At 34.1% G+C, this 18,004-nt stretch overlaps 1 protein-coding gene across 2 annotated transcripts in view; it reads left to right on the top strand.

Moving 5' to 3' along the window:
* The window catches only part of LOC124542360 (monocarboxylate transporter 13), a 51,753-nt gene extending 37,346 nt beyond the window's left edge, over positions 1-14,407 (top strand). Inside the window, exons 8-9 of one of the 2 annotated variants that reach the window (XM_047120334.1) lie at positions 5,744-6,817; positions 12,655-14,407. In XM_047120334.1, coding sequence (XP_046976290.1) covers positions 5,744-6,817; positions 12,655-13,881 — 2,301 coding nt within the window. In that variant the 3' untranslated portion in view covers positions 13,882-14,407. The remainder of the gene's footprint in view (positions 1-5,743; positions 6,818-12,654) is intronic. The other variant, XM_047120333.1, reaches the window with a different exon arrangement.
* Positions 14,408-18,004: the final 3,597 nt, after the last annotated feature.

Below are 18,004 nucleotides of genomic sequence, written 5' to 3'. Positions count from 1 at the left end.
TCTTAAATTTGTGTTATTGTTTTGATTTTTAATACAAATTTCGTCGTTTTCATTGAATTGTTCTCAAATGCTATTGATTTATTTCATAATGAGTTATTTAGTAGATAATATAAAGTGAATGCAATCCAATGACAAATCTTGTTTTTTTTATTGTGATATTTGACTACGAAATGTACTTTTTGTGTTCTGATAATATGTATCATTTTCACATACTTTAATATAATAATAATTAAGTTTACGTGGTGGTCGAGCTTTGTGCAAGTCCGTCTAGGTAGGTACCACCCACCCATCAGTTATTCTACCGCCAAACAACAGTACTCAGTATTGTTGTGTTCCGGTTTGAAGGGTGAGTGAGCCAGTGTAACTACAGGCACAAGGGATATAACATCTTAGTTCCCAAGGTTGTTCGCAAGGAATAGTTAATATTTCTTACAGCGTCATTGTCTATGGGTGATGGTGACCGCTTACCATCATAAATACCTATACCATAAATAAATAAATAAATTTAAGGTTGGTGGTTTACAGGCGTTATAAGCAACTGTTAATAATGACGTTCGCCTGTATGTGTAACAAAAAAAAAAATGTTTTTTTTTTTAATCGAAGCGAAGGTTTGCGGTCGAAGTGTGTGTTTTTTTTTAATCCAAGCGACCCACATTATACAATTGGTGAGAGTTACAAGTAAGCTATTTCTTATCATTGTACTTTGAATGGATATACTAATATATTCTAATAATGCTTCATGTTTAAATAAGGAACCATTTTAACGGATGTTCTGTTAATTATTTTTGAATTTCGAATGCGTTCTTTTTATATCGTTGCTTAAATTTTGAATAAAGAAGTTTGTAACGTTTTTCGAAACGATAATTTGGTTGGATTATTGATTGTTTTTTAAAGTCGAAATTTGAAATTTCTCTTTATAAATTTGAGATTGAATGATTTGAATTATGAGATGGAGGAAAATATATTAGCTATTTGTAACGTAACTGCGTGAGGGGGGGGGGGCGGTTGTACTATGATATCTAAAATGTACGATTAGCTTAGATGTCCGATATGTATTTGTGTAAACGTTCCGTTAAAATGGTTTCTCTGTCGCTATCCACGTAATTATTCTGTATTAACACGATTAAAATTTTGAATTGGTGATGATAATAATAATAATGGTATCTTGTAATTATCTGACCTCCGTTGCCATTTTTAAAACGACTTCGATGACCTCGGTGGTCGAGTAGTGTGTACACCGGTTGTCATGGGTGGCTCCGATGTAGAAAATGTTCATTAGTATTCTATGTTGTCTTGGGTCTGGATGTTTGTGGTGCCGTCGTTACTTCTCATGTCCATAACACAAGTGCTTTAGCTACTTACATTGGGATCAGAGTAATGTATGTGATGTTGTCCAATAATTATTTATTTATTTAAAACGGTTAAATAAAAGTGCACGGCTGTTGTGAATTTGCACCTTACAGGCTTGACGTACTATCCAAGGCTTGGGAATATAATAGTTCCAGTTTTTAGACGATACAGAAGGTCTAGATTTGTTTGATAACCGAATAGACTTACGCCATTGTATATGTGTATATATAATTATAATAGATAAACGTGAAACTATGCCTTACTAACAGTATTGGCACAAGAGTGTCAATGATCAGTGCTGGTCTTGGGACTCCTCTACCTTCGCAAAGTTTGACATCCTAGTTCATTATAGATTTATCATTCCAAAATACCAACATACATCAATACGGAGAAAAGATCATGTCATCCTGACCGATCACAAAGCGTATTATACAGCTCAAGTGTGTGCGTGAATACGCGTGTGTGCGTGAACACGCTAGTGTGAACGATGACTCGTGTGTAAGTAAACTCGCGTGTGTGCGTAAACACATTTGTGAGCGTGAAAAAGCATGTGTGCGTGAACACGCGTGGGTGCGTAAACACGCGTGTGTGCGTGCACGTTTTATAACCTCATTCTCTTATGATGCGATCGGAAGAGTTCAGGTAAAGAACGTCTTTTGTTTTTGTCGTCGGGCTGTCACTTAGGACTTTTTGATGACCCAATATTTTTTCATCGGCTCGACTTCACGTTCGAATTTTGAACCTCGAGATCTGCCTTATCTTTACTAATTTTATAAATGTGAAAGTAACTCTGTCTGCCTGTAGCTCTGTCACGACTAAAATAATGAACGGATTTTGATGAAATTTGGGGGGAAGCAAACTTGAACTTTAAGGAAGGACATGTACTACGTTTTAGGCTAATGCATGACGATTCCCCTCAAACGCGAGCGAAGCCGGGTGACATTTAGTAACTAATAAACGAAGGCAGCAGAGATAATTGTAAGATAACTAGGATATAATGTCTATTTAAGAGCACTCGTCACCAATTCAAATCTTTATAACATTGTATAGCACGACGCAACTTAGATGTATCATCGGCAAAATTCGTAAAACCGATCACATCCGAATTAAGTACGCCATCCCGAATTATCAACTTTTATTTCTCATGTGAATATGATCTTTACACAAACGTAATAACTTGTAATATCATGGCCTAATATTTTTGTCAACTTGACGCGTTGCTTTACACGCACTCGCTGTCTCGGGTTGAACTGACGCGGGAATCCATAGCGACGAATAGCGTCGAATGGCGCGATAGGGAGCTGTTTCTATTGGTTGTGTGAATCGGCAGTGATCGGTTTTATTGGATTTACCGATGCTACATCTAAGTTGTGTCGTACTATACGTTTCAATGGCGAGAGGAGTAAAGATAAAGAATCCTTTGATTTTCGTATTCCAAACGATTAACTAATAGTTCCACTGTATTATACACTACAAACAGTTCTTGATTAATATATTTCTATTTATAATACAACACTATTACATTTAACTACTTATATCTATCACCGTTAGATTACAATCTCATGATATAGATAGTAATCTATCGAAATATTGTGAACCGTGAAATATGATTGCAATTTAACGCATTATTCTTCGCTATATTGTAATCTAACGAAGTTAAACTGTTAGATAACAATCTGTACCTCGTCAAATTGACATCTCTCGAAAGCTTCTACTGATTGGACGTTTTTCACAATTCAATTCAGTTCACAATATTTCGACAGTTTAAAATGTATCTCGTCAGATTGTAATCTAAAGAGTTTTGTAATCTTATGGTGTCATATACACTTTAATTTTGCATCGAAAGTTTTGCTATCTTCACGAATGGGGCCATCCATTTATTACGTAGGACGATTTAGAGGGGGGCGGGGCGTCAACCATGTCTTATGATGTCTTACGAGGGGGTGGGAAAGAGTTTCCACAGTTCTTATGTAAGATCCTGAAATAAAGCTCGAATTCGATATTATTTAAAAAAGCGCGAGGTCCGAGGTTCGCTCGGATGCGTACCTTTAGAACCTTTGGACTTACATATAAACATTTAAAAGAAATTGTTACTTTGTAAAATAAACTAAAAAAAAAATAAACGTGTATTCATTTTTTTTCCTTTAGATTCTCACGTAATAAATATTAAACCGGACAGGAAGGGGGGGGGGGGCGGTGTTGTTTGCTATTGTTATATTTTCTTATAATAGGAGGGGGGGGGGTCAAAAGCTAGCGTAAATAGCCTCACGTAATAAATGAATGGCCTCAATAAAATGACCGAACGCCACGGACTGTACGTCAATATCGACCAATGAAATCGCGTCATTCCAAGATCGCATTTGTCTTTACTCTTCCCTGATTGGCTGTTTCGACTAACACATGCTTTGCACGCAACTCGACGTCACAATTACTAACATTAACGTTATCACATAGTAATAATCACTTTCCGTTGTATAAGAGACACGAAAAAAGAAATACACACTTCGTAACGTATTGTATGTTATAGTTATCATATATATGATATATGATTTGATGTATATGTTTAGTGGAAGTGATTATTGTTGAATCTATATATATTGTTGTTGTTGTGGGATGATTTTGTTGTATATATGCTGTACTAATAAAGTAAGTAGGAAAGTAATGCTGTCTGCTTGTTACGCTTTTTATTAAATTACTGAATCGAATTTGATGGAATTTGTTGTGAAGTAAGCTTGAACCTCAAGGATAAAGGTTACTCTTTGTTCCTATTACTTGATGATCTCTAAACGCCAGTGAAGTTGTGTTTGTCAATTGATTAGTAAATGAAAAAGTATAAAATCGGTTAGATTTAATTGGTGGTAGGGTATGGTACCACCCACTCAATAGATATTCCACAGTGGTGGTTGGTTAAACCAGTAACAACAGGCACAAGGGACATAACATCTCAGTTCCCAAGGTTGGTGGCACATTGGCAATGTATGGGATGGTTAATATATCCTACATTGCTAATGTCTATGGACGACGGTGAACACTTACCATCTGTTGGAACATTGACCGTCCGATAAGGTCTTTGAAATCTATATTAATATTAAATGTGAAAGTAACTGTGTCTGTCTGTCTGTTGCTCTTTAACAACCAAACCAATGAACCGAATTTGATGAAATTTGCTGTTAAGCAAACTTTAAGGAAGGTCATAGGCTAGGCTTTTTGCCTAACACGACAACCAACCACTAAAAATTCGAGCGAAGGAGCGGGCAACAACTAGTAAATACAAGTGTTGAGTGATACTGATGATAGTAACCGCAAGCAAGGTGCGGAAGTACGTTTGTGTGTAGGGTAGGTTTTAGTTTTGATACGATCTTCTAGAATGTGCTATGCTTAACAGCCTGTCAATTCCCACTGCTGGGCTAAAGGCCTCCTCTCCCTTTGAGGAGAAGGTTTGGAACATATTCCACCACGCTGTTCCAATGAGGGTTGGTGGAATACACATGTGGCAGGTTTCTATGAAATTTGTCACATAAAGGTTTCCTCACGATGTTTTCCTACACCGCTGAGCACGAGATGAATTATAAAGACAAATTAAGCACATGAATCAGCGGTGCTTGCCTGAGTTTGAATCCGCAATCATCGGTTAAGATGCACGCGTTCTAACCACTGGGCCATCTTGACTCTATGCTACGCTTTACCATTATCTTTTAGACGGCATTGATCTCGCAAGTAACATTCTGTCCAGCCGTATCGTCTTCCATAATCCATCCATCGTTTCTTTGGTCGTTCCTCTATATCTATCCAAGACCATGTTTAAGATTATCCTCACAGCATGGTCCTCAATTGGCCCATACTATGACATGATAGACAAGTCTGTTTTTAAAGAAGTTTCTGTTACATTGACGTTTGAGGGTAGTGTAAACTTTCTTGCCTCGGATGACACGTAAAGCTCTCTGATCAGTGCTATCAGATCATGAATTGAAGGAAGTCCTGCTTAGTTGGTTATCTGGTATTAATAATGGCCGTAATGATGGTCGGTAAAGAGATTAATGATCGATTTGACAAAGACAACGAGTATTTTAGTCGTGTTTAATTAGTTTAATATTGATATAGTGTGTGTAGAAATCAGCACCATTAATTGCTTTATGTTTGTATATATTGCGGCTTAAAAAGTTATAATGGCAAAGGTGGTGTAATGTACAGCCAAGGAAATAAATAATAGTTTTATGTAATTAAGTAACATATTATATAAATAATATTAAATTGCTTTACGTAGATTTTTAATTTAGTATTTTTTTTTAGTAATAACAATTAACGCTAATCCAGGGTTTATAATGGTGTATTTATGTATTTTAGTTTTAATTATTTCCGTGTTCTCTGTTTGAAATTCGATTTTTTTTTTCAGGATGACATTCTATTTGAAGAGGAGGAACCGATCGAATCTTATGATATGACAAATGTTACTGATAAACAAAACGGCCTGCCTGAAGGACCGAGTAAGGAGAATTCGATCAGAAACCTCTCGCAAGCCCATATACATAACAGTCAAAATTGCATGAACTCAACGCAAAACTTACGTCAGAACGTGTCTAAGCGGAAACTGTCGTACCCTCGACCGATAACGAAGAATAACCTCAGCTCGGCGTCTATAGGACTCGACGGCGTACCAGATGGCAGGAGACTAGGGTCCCAAGAGACTTTTGGGAGGCGTCTCAGCGTAGGACCGAAACGTAATATGTCCACGTCGAGTTTTGCTTATGTTTCGACGACGATTCACGGTTCGACGCTGTCCGCTTTCGAACGACCCAACGAATTCGCTTCCCAGTTCTCGCTGAAGTCGGTCACGGAGAGCGTCGCTGATGTCGCGTACTGCTGTTTCTGCTGCAAGAAAAAGGACAAGAAAGAGAGGAACAAATTTTTCGATGTCTCTCTTCTAACGGATCCGACGTATCTCGTCATTTTGATATCGAGCAGCACGGTTGCGATATCGTGTACGAATTTCATCATTCTGTTGCCCTCGCACGCTCAGAATATCGGATTCGATAAAGCGAGAGGCGCTTATTTGCTCAGTACGGTCTCGGCGCTCGACCTGGTCGGACGTATCGGCGGGTCCGCTCTTTGTGACTTAAATTTCATGCCGAAGTCGTTTTTCTTCGTCGGCGGTTTGTTATTCTCTGGGATAAGTTTAACGATAATACCGTTTTTAGAATCTTACACAGCGATTAGTGTTGTCTGTGCGTTTTTCGGCTTAGCATCGGGCGTTAATAACAGCGTAACGACGCTAGTGATGGCGGAAATCTTAGGTGTCGATAGATTGATGTCGACTTATGGGATTAGTTTGTTCGTGAACGGTCTCTTGCAATTGGTGGGGCCGCCATTATGCGGCCTTTGGTATGAGCACGATAGAAATTTTGTCCATATGTTCGTAACGTTTGGTATTATATTCATATGTGGTGCTTCTCTATGGCTTCTGATGCCGGTTATAAATAGACACAAGAAGAAGAAATTAGAAAACGGGAGACAGGGTCAGAAAGTGTAGCACAAATAGTTGGTAAAACCGTTCAAGATAAAAAAACGGTTCCGTTTTTGTCAATTTTCGGTCCGATTTTTTTGAACGATGTTCCGACTTACATCGTTTCAAAAAACTCAAACTAAAGTTAATGATCGCAACAATATTTACTGAGATCATTATTTTTTTTATATTTTCATGTAAATTATAGTATATCTGTAATTTGGCGTCCAACGAAACGTCTACGTCAATATTACATGGACCCTGATTACATATCCTTCGATCGACAGCTGTATTTTACTATATCTTTCGTGTTTTTTTTATATTTTATCTGTCAGATCGTGCACAGTTTTAATCTTTAGAGTTAAGTAATGGCAACACAGCGGGACTTGTCAAAGTGACAGCGACTGTCAGTGTCGTTTAATGTCAAAATTGAGCATGTATTTGTGTCAAATGAATTATGTGAAAGATAGAGTCGCTTCGCCAATTGTCCCCTGTGTGTAGTCCAAGGTTTGATGGACGATGTACTGTAGCTACGAATTATAAATTAATAGTAAAATTTTACATATCATAGTTAAACAGCTTCAAGATATAAATATTGTTTAGAGGGAACATAGTTAAATAATGCCGCGTCTTCTCCTTTCAAATGTCAAACAACGTTGATAGAAAAATACACTTTTTAACTGGACACGCGCTTTGATAGCGCTGTCTCTTTCTCTCAAACGTCAAAGCAATTGTAATAGAGTGAGATAGTGTTTAATTAGACACTATCTTTAAAAAGTGCTTTATCTCTCTCGAATGTCAAATCAATGGATTGAAATAAATAAATAGTGTTTAACGACTATTCTCTTCAAATAGCGCTGTCTCTTTCTCTCGACTGAAAAACGGTAGTGATTGAAAGAGATAAATAGTATTTAACGTTTTTTCTTCAAATAGCGCTGCCTCTTTCTCTCGAATGATAAATGCACTATCATTTTTCATTCGAGAGAAAGAGGATTGAAAGAGATAAACAGTGTTTAACTAGACACCCTCCAAACAATGTTTATAACTAAGGCTGTTATAGTACAACAGTTATGTTAGAGGCCAAATAAATCAATGAATCGTTCCTGTAACCCGCCGTGATGCATATCAACTATTATTTAGGTATATCAAGCACAAAATTCGAATTTTTTTATAGATATTTTTGTATGAACACTTCCCTGTTGTATTTCCTAAAGTAGGTACTTATATTTAAATCGGGGAATCCCCAATCGTTTTGTTTCACTGGACGTTTAAATTTGGAACCATAATTCCACCACGCTCCAACGTAAATAAACATGCAAGTTTCGTTACAATGTTTTCCTTGTAAGAGAAAATTCAGTGGTGCTTGCCTAGGTTTGAACTTAAACACTGGGCTTGTATACATCAAAATTTATGGTAGAATACCACTAACAAGACAGCAGGGAGAGGATAGAGAGGCGTGACGGTATATGAGAGCGTGATTACGTGTAGTCACGCTATACAAGAAAATAGATGACTCATATAACATATATTTACTTTATATGACCTCCGTGTGACCTCGAGTAGTGTGTACACCGGTTTTCATGGGTACACTCCGAGGTCCCTGGCTTAATCCCGGCCGATTCGATGTAGAAAGAGTTAATTAGTTTTCTATGTTGTCTCGGGTCTGGGTGTTTGTGGTGCCGTCGTTACTTCTGACTTTACATAACACAAGTGCATTAGCTACTTACATTCAGATCAGAGTAATGTATGTGATGTTGTACTATTGAGATCCATAACAAACAACCCCCCCCCCCCGTCCATCTCTCAAAGCGTTTACTGGTTGGTTACCCCCCATATAAATATAAGTAAAATGTACAAAATTTTCTTCATGATTTTATTACTTGATAGAATTTATATGTCAATAGTATCTATGTTTATGGGATTTACATTATATGTTACGTATTTTATATATGTAACTTTGATTGTTACCAAAATAATATATTGTATCTTTTTTTGTAATATAAATTAATTATGTGTTTGATAAAAATTCATATCACTGGTTTTAAAATAGTAATGAATTACTAGATATATATTATATTCCAATTGAAAAAGGGCGTAAGATCAACGAGAAACCTTCGATTTACAACCTTTTAATGATTAATATATCTTTATTTATAATACAACACTATTATTTATAACTAATGTTAAACATTAAATGGCGTTAGATTATAATCTATCTTGCGTCATTGTAAACTGTCGAAAGATTGTGAACGTTAATTCAAGTTACAATAAAACATATACAATTTCTATAGTTCAAAATATTTCGGTTAGGTTAGAGTTTTTATAATTTAACTGAAATTGACTTCGATAGGTTATAAACTACCGAATATAAACGCGTTTAATTAATATTATAATTAAATAAATATTTATTATAAATAATTATTATAATTTAATCTGTTATGGTTCACAATCATTGGACAGTCCACAATCTCGCTCGAGATAGATTACATTCTCACGGTATTTAAAAATTTTTCGGTGACATATATATGCATATGAGGCTCTGAATTTAAAATCAATGATAGTTTTATTTATATTTTTTTTATATTATATTTCGGTAATTTACTCTCTAAATGTCTTTGGAACGAAGTTTGCTTACTGACCTGGCGTTCCGCCATGATGCTTTCCATCTCCTTCTAATATGCTGTCTGTCTCTTTCGAACGCGGTTTTGTATGTTTTTTTTTTTACATTTACGCGGGAATTTTAATCATTATGTTATTGTCTTTGAATTATTTTTAAACGTTGTTAGTTTTTTAATTGTCTGTTATATAAAAGCGAAAGTAACTTCGTTCCAACCGCGTGTACCACGATTCTTTTTAGTTTTTTTTTTTTTTTAATATAAATTTACCTTTTTTTAGTGAATTCGTAAATAGTAAATTTTTATAGTATGTTAAATAGGCGTAGATCTTATTTTAATAAAGACTAATATATAATATGTTATATCATAGACAAGCTGAATCGTTCGAATATCCAGAACATTCGGGGCGCTTAATAATTTTTTTTTAAATAAATCCAATTCCAATTTTGAAATAATTGTATTTCCAATGACATATAAATATATATTTGTTTTATAGATGTTCTGATTATATCGTTACTTTTCTAACTTGACGTTATTTGAGATGTTTAGTTACGAGTTGAGTAATAAATGCCATTTATAAAACAAATATACAGGCAAATGCACAATTTTTGTCCGTTAAGTCTTTTTTATTTTTGTATATTGTTAATATTAGTTGGTAGATTTTTTTTAAATTATATTCGGTTTTGTAACATGATGTTAGCCAAAAATTAAATTTACAAATTCATCGTTACCTATTTTCTATACATTAATTGTAAAAAAAATATATTTGTAAATAAAATAAACTTATTTTTATTATATGTTTTTGTTTTATTTTAATCCTAGCTAATATCAAATGGGAATGTGAGTTTGTAATGATATCATGTCTTTACTCAACGTTATCAGAGCCACAAAAAGGTGGGCAGATGATGGTATATTTAGGGTACTACAATCATTAAGAAGACTACCATCATGGTAGATAATATGAGAACAACCATACCGATCGCACTTGAGTGTTTTCTGCATGTCGGGCGTTAAGGGAGGATGCTATGTGGCAATGGCCCAGTTACTCCAGACCTTACCGTCTTATTTAGGGTGGTCTTAAATTCCATGTGGCGTAACATGGTACGCATATCGTTAGAAACAGGCCTCGATCACACTGCACAAAAAATGTACTTCACCTCAGCTGGACTGGACCGTCCAAAGCCGACCCTGAGCGGATACAAAAGGGCTGGGAATGTATGTCTAACCCCCCTGGGTTCTACACCCTTCTAGATCGTGAAGGCAGGCCTTATTTTTCTTAGATTATCAACATATATGGACACTGGTGACCTCGTATTATCAGATTGGCCAATTGCTAGTTCTATCTATGGCATTTTTTTTTATGTGCTATAAGTTGGCGGACGAGCCTATGGACCACCTGATGATAAGCGGTCATCAACGCCTATAGCCAATGTCGCCAATACGCCACCAACCTTGGGAACTAAGATGTAATGTCCCTTGTGTCTGTAGTTACACTGGCTTACGCACCCCTTATAACTGGAACAAAACAATACTGAGTACTGTTTTTTGGCCGTAGAATATCTTATAAGTGGGTGGTACCTACCCAGACGGGCTTGCACAAAACCCTACCACCAAGAATATAAATGAAATAATGTCAAAATATATGTATATGACATAATGTCAGGTGCGATTTTATGAGTGAATTGATCAAGGTCTACAACGTGTACTATATAAATCTTATTGAATGAACGCCATCGAGATATTTCGAAATTAAATCCATAAAATCAAATGACGTGACATGATCAACGGGCGGCCATGTTTGACGTTTACGAATGAGTTATACGTGTTTTATAATCAAAAATCTTATGATAAAGTTATATGTTGTATGCAAAGTAGATAATAAACCAAATATGCTTAAATCTATTTATTTTATCCGAGGAAAGCCGGGTTTTCGTGTATATGTAATAAGTAAATGTTTTTACGATTCTATTTTTCTCCCACCTTAGTCGTGATGAACAGCGTGATGTTACATACATATGATACATACATAAATATCAATCAGTCAAAAATTGAGGCTTAAGTTTAAAATCGTCGGGTGTTAAGTTTTAAAAAAAACCTTTCCTTGAGGTTCAACGTTGCTTCATATCAAATTTCATCAATTTCAGTTCCGTGGTTTGGCTGTGGAATAATTACTTTCCATCTATAACATCAACTAAAAAGTCATAAGTGTTATTGTATCCTTAAACACACAAACGCCCTTTAATTGTTGTTATAAATTTTATGAGCTTAATAAATTAATCATTAGGAATAGTATGCGTTAAAAAAATCAGTTTCAATGAAACATATAATAAGCTCTAATCGTAAGCAAATCCGTATAAAGACCTTTTCTTCAAGATGGAGAATTCGACCTTCAAGAGAGAGAAGAAATATTACAATTAAGACAAGTAAATACACAGTAACAATGCAGTCGCATACGAGTTACGAGGTCGAATTCTCTCCAAAGCTTCATTTCAAAAATAGTTTTGATGTCATTATGTGTTTTGTAGGTAGGCTAACCTGCACAAAAAGTATTGTATCTCTTACACAAGTGGACTTTATTTTATCATTGGGAAGTTTTAAATTAACAGCTATACACGATTTTGATATAGCATTTGCATACGAGCAAATTGGCCACCTGATGGTAAGTGATCTACACTGACCATAGACATTGACGCTGTAAGAAATATTAACCATTCCTTGGATCGCCAATGTATCATAAACCTTGGAAGCTAAGAAGTCTCATGTTCCTGTAGTTACACTGGCTCACTCACCTTTCAAATCAGAATGCAACAATACTGAGAGCTGCTGTTTGGCGCTTGAATATCTGATGAGTGGGTGATAGCAGACGAGTTTTCACAAAGCCCTACAACCAAGTAGATTTGAGAAGCATTTGTAACAATTCTTGCTAACAAAAGGCAGAGTTTGAAAGAAAACCTTCTGCAGTCTTATAGTTTCGCCACTAGATATAAGAGACGGCCATAAGGTCTCGTAAGAGTAATCTTTGATATTGAAAACTATTTCCAATTATCCTTCCATATCGGACTTACGTCATAAAATACAAATTAGAATGGTCAAAAGTAAGATTTACTAGACTTTTGGCCGTTGAAAGTCAGTCAGGGAGAACGTTTTTGATAGAAAAATGATGTTCTAATAATTGCATTTATTTTCCAGCTGGAACCATTTGTGGAAGAGGATCCGAATGAATTGGAAGAAACGCTACACGACGCGAACCCGAAATTGATCCTGACACCAGAAGATAACACGGAAATGGCCAAATACCACAACGGTTCCCCACCAAACTTCAAACAACGCTCGAATGCTGCTTTGGACGAGCGATTCTCGCCCAGCAAAGGAGACTTCGTCCGCTCAGCAAGCGCCGCTCTAGTCTCCCAGTTCGAAAATCCAAGGACCCGTAAAATATCCACGCCCGCGTCATCCAAACACGGCTTGCAACACATCTCGAGTAAAATATCGAACCATCTGCCCAGTAATCCTTCGCTACTCGAATCAGTTCCAGAGGGGAAAACCAGTCGAGTCAATTCAACAGAAGCGTTCAGCAAGAAATTGGTGGTACCGAAAACTCCCAAACGCAGCCCTTCAACGTCTAGCTTCCAGTACATGTCGACGCCGTTCCACGGTTCCACGCTATCTGCTTTCGAGAAACCTAGCGAATTCGCGTCACAATTCAGCTTGAAATCCGTAACAGACAGTCTGGCGCCGATAAGCTATTGCTGTGGCTGCAAGAAAGATGACGATTCGAAAAAGGAACCCAGTAAATACTTCGATGTTCAACTGTTAAAAGATCCGATATATCTTGTCATTCTTATATCAAATTGCACTTGCGCTATTTCGTATACGAATTTCATAATATTAGTGCCGTCCTATGCCCAAGAATGTGGCTTCGATAAATCCCTTGGAGCGTATTTGTTATCGATAATTTCAGCGTTGGATCTGGTCGGTAGGATAGGCGGATCCGCGCTGTCCGATGTCGTTTTGACCCCTAAGCGTTATTTTTTTATAACTGGTCTGTTATTGTCGGGAATAAGCCTCGCTTTGATACCGTTAGTTTCTACTTATTCAGCGATTAGTGCGTTCTGTTGTGTATTCGGTATCGCGTCTGGTATAAACGTAGGAGTCACAGCCCTAGTTATGACGGAGATGTTAGGTACAGAACGGCTTATGTCATCGTATGGAATAAGTTTATTCGTGAACGGTATATTGCAGCTCATTGGACCGCCTATTTGTGGTCTGTGGTTCGAACATACGAAATCATATAAATCCTTATTCGTCACACTTGGGCTTATTTTAATATTCGGAGCGAGTTTGTGGGGATTCGTGCCGTTTATTTATAGGAGGCGAAAACGCGAGCAAAATTTGAAAGATTCGAATAAGGCGTAGTGTAAAAAGGTTTTACATTGTGTTACCATTACGTATATTAACGGTATAGAATTAATTTTTAATACTTTTTTTTGACTCGGGTAAGTTAAAGTATTTCTTTTTTTATAAGCTGGGACAGAATTGAAATGAAAAAGAGCGGGAACTTTGACGTTTTGTGTCAATGTCATTTCATTAAATGCAAAGGTTTTGTTATGTTTAAAAAATATACCGAATTTATTTCGAATAATTTTAATCAATAATGGAATAGTATTTTATATTTCGAATATATATACATATATATGTCACATATTTCTTTACATTTACCATCAAAGTATGTTAGACACTTCTGTACTTACTCTGTGTTATTTATTAGTTTAATTAATATATCTTCCATTACACTCCATTTTTATCACTTTTTTGTATTTCTATTCTTATATTTAGTTTTACTGACATTATATTTCTAGATATTACAAAACAAATATTTTCTTAAATTCTTTTCTTCTTGATAAAGGCGAACTTTATACAGCCTCCAATTTTTTTACATATTTTTTTCTTAATACGTTACAATAATCATATATTAGTTTATTTGGTTAATAATTTTAAAACATTTAAATATTTTCAACGTTACTAAATAACTAAGTACATGTGTTGTGTCATTTGTATTTTTACTGAACAAAATACCACACCAACTTTTTTTTAAAACGACATCTTGCTTAACTTACTAATTATTTAACTTTACCGGTTCATAATTGTTGTAGTGCAGGATGAGGAAATCTATCTTTGTGCCTAAAAAAATATCCATCAAAATGTATGAAAAAAAAATACGAAACCTTTTTTCTGTTTCACCACTTAAATTTTATACATTTTGAAGGTCCTTTTTATACACAAAGACACGTCTGCTTACCTCTAAATTAAAGCATAGAGAAATTTTTTTTATAGTCGTTTTTCTTAGAGTGTCCTTTCCACCTAATAATAAGATGTTTTGTAAAGTCTAGAAATAATATTTTATTTACTAGTAATAATAATCATTTTAATTTTAAAGTTTCTTAGCACAATATAATTTTAAAATAATTTTTAATTATTAGGTTAAATAATATGTCAAATATGAGCTTCTGTGAATACTGTTGAAACTGTTGCGTTGCTTAAAGTATATTTAATCCTTTTTTTAATATAAATTGTGCAAATTGTAAACAATGAGCCTAAATTTATTACCAACATAAAAAAAATATTTATAGTGTAACTTCGTCCTAATACTTCAACGAGGCTCAAAGCTACCATGCGTTACCAATGTAGAGTAATCTTTAACATAAAAAAAAAATGGGTCAGTATAATGCGAGCGGTTTTTGTTTACATTTCGCGCAAGTTATAATCAAACCGATCACTAAAATTACGCTTTTAAAGTCAATTGTATTGATATATTAAAACAATGCCTTAATAATTGTTAACTAAATACTATGTATAAATATATTATTAAAATTGAAAGTGTATTAATTTATCGTATGTGAACTCTGTGTGTAGTAATTAATTTATCATTAGTCATACTCCTCACATTTTTTACCAATGGCAACCTTGTTCGTCAAACTGACATAACATTTTTTTTATACTTAAGGCAAAGTGAGATAAGTATGTAGTGCCAAATATTAAATGTTCTAATAATACTGGTTACTGATAACAAAGAAGTGTTTATAAATATTACGATTATTATTTTTTTATTCATGAAGCTTCGCTTATTAATTATTTAATAGCGCCGAGATACGACAGTTCACATGCGATATTTAATACTGTGCTTACATTTATAAATATATATGTAGGATCATTAATAAATAATTAGTTTTTTTTTAATAAAATTCAAGATGGTATCAAAATACGGACACGAAAAATTTTATGTACAATTTTCAAGTATTATTTATTTAACAAATACAGTGGTGATAATAAGTTGCTTTAAAATCAACTGCAAATATGTAAAATCAATTTTTTTCATCTACTTTATTAATTAATCAAATTTTGTAATTTTTTCTATTGGAACTTTAATAAAGAAATACATTTATAATTGAATTTAAATGTCAAAGTTACTGCAATTGCTTTTTAAATTTAAGTATCATAATAAGTAATGGCACCAATTAATATAAATACGGCCTAAGGTTAGTCTGCCTAAAATTAAATGCATTTTTAATTATCCTACATATATACTTGTAAATTGGCTTAAATTGGGGTTAATATTATATAATGTAATAAATTGTAAACATTTTATAAAATTGGTAAATAAATTTAATTTATAAGCGATTACTTTTTCAGCTTGTTTTCTAATAGTGACGTTTAAGAACTTTGTTAAACGGATTTTCCTAATCTTTAAAGAAACGTAAATGTCTTCGATACTCTGTATGATGTATGAATCTGCCTTGGGCCTATTTTTTTGGTATTAGAATATATAAAATACGGCCTCTGTCTATTCTATACACTTTTTTTATTAGTGATTATTTTGCAACTCAAGATCAAATTACAAATGCCAATTATATTTTTATATTACGATAATTGACAATTTACCAGTGATAAATAATCTGTATACATTATTGTAATTAATTAAACGATTTATTCAAGCATCTTGTTTTACTTCTATTCTATACAACAAAAAATAATCAATTAGTAGATAATAACATAAAAAATAAATAATAATTTTCTTTTTAAAGAAAGTAACATTGCGAGAATTATAACGTTTTGGCGCGAACTTTTGACATTTTAAATTAAAATGGCAGCGCTCCAATATTACATAAATTTTAACTGAAGTCAAAACAGTAATTTTATCTTCGTAGTAAAATTCAAATAGGTGAGTGAAAAATATTTATCAATTTATTTGGTTTCCGCAATTCATTATTCAAGCACCGGACTGAAAAATGTTGTTCAGATTCATTAACAAATAATAGGAGGCTTCTTAACCTCTGGAACGACCCTCACCGAGGAAAGTATACCGTAGGTTTTTATAAGTAGTGTGTATAGTGTCACAAGATCAATTTACAAGTTACATTAAGTACATATACTAGCTGTGCTCACGACCTTGTACGCGTTTGAATTTACCAAAAATAATATTATTGTAGCCTAAGTTACTCCTTATTATATAGTTATCTGCCAGGGGAAGTCAAGTCAACATCGGTCCAGTCGTTCCAGAGATGTTATTTTGGTATATGAACCGTGTGTAACATATGCATTGAGTAAAAAGGGCTATTTTAATATTAGAAACAGACAAACACTCCAATTTTATTATATGTATAGATTTATATATCCACTCGCCGTGCACACACCCGCGCCCATATCATATCTTTAATATTCCCGCGCTTTCCGCGATGTGTCATTCGAGACAGATACATAAATACACAGATAATATATATATTTTATTTAAAATCACAGAATAAATGAAATTAACTATAAAATAATTATATTTTTGCTGGGGTTAGAAATCCTAATTTTAGGTTCGAATAAACGCTAACAAAAATATAATAATCTGTACACATAAGTCAGTCAGTATACAATATATTCCAATAGTAATTATGTTATTACAATTTACAGATCTATGTACACGACAATAGGGTACTTTCTTTAACTTCGGTGAAAAGTAAATTATGAAAATTGATAAAACTTAAAGATTATATAGAAATATACTTAAAAATTCTGATTTTGAATCATAAAAGCATATTATTACTTTATTATACTAAATTAAAAACTCATAATTTTTAATCTACATGTCACGTGACCTAAAACACGAGCCGCCATGGTGTGACGTAAGAGCGGCAAATACGGTCAGTTCAGTGTTAAGTCATTAACAGCTAAACTATATCTATCAACTTCAAACTTCTAGGATTTACTTAAACATTAAAATTTAAAAAGACAAAGTAAATTTTATTTGTACGTGTTAAAATGCAAACCGGATTTGTAAAAGCAGAAGCCTGCCGGTCGTATTTATGAATATGGACTGTTATTTATACAGGTGTGACGTCACCAAAATGACTGACAGCGTTTTTCGCGGGAATAAAAAGGTTTAAATTTTAAATTCATTTTCGGACAAGAAATAGATGTTTATTTTGTCATTAAATATTTTTGTTTATTTTTATGAGGATATACAACATTTTGAAGTACTATTATAAACACCGTA

The sequence above is a fragment of the Vanessa cardui genome, chromosome 30 (assembly GCF_905220365.1).
Source record: "Vanessa cardui chromosome 30, ilVanCard2.1, whole genome shotgun sequence".
In the NCBI taxonomy this organism is placed as follows: Eukaryota; Metazoa; Arthropoda; class Insecta; order Lepidoptera; family Nymphalidae; genus Vanessa; species Vanessa cardui.
The sequence above is the reverse complement of the archived record's forward strand: the minus strand, read 5'-3'. Positions and strand labels throughout refer to the sequence as shown.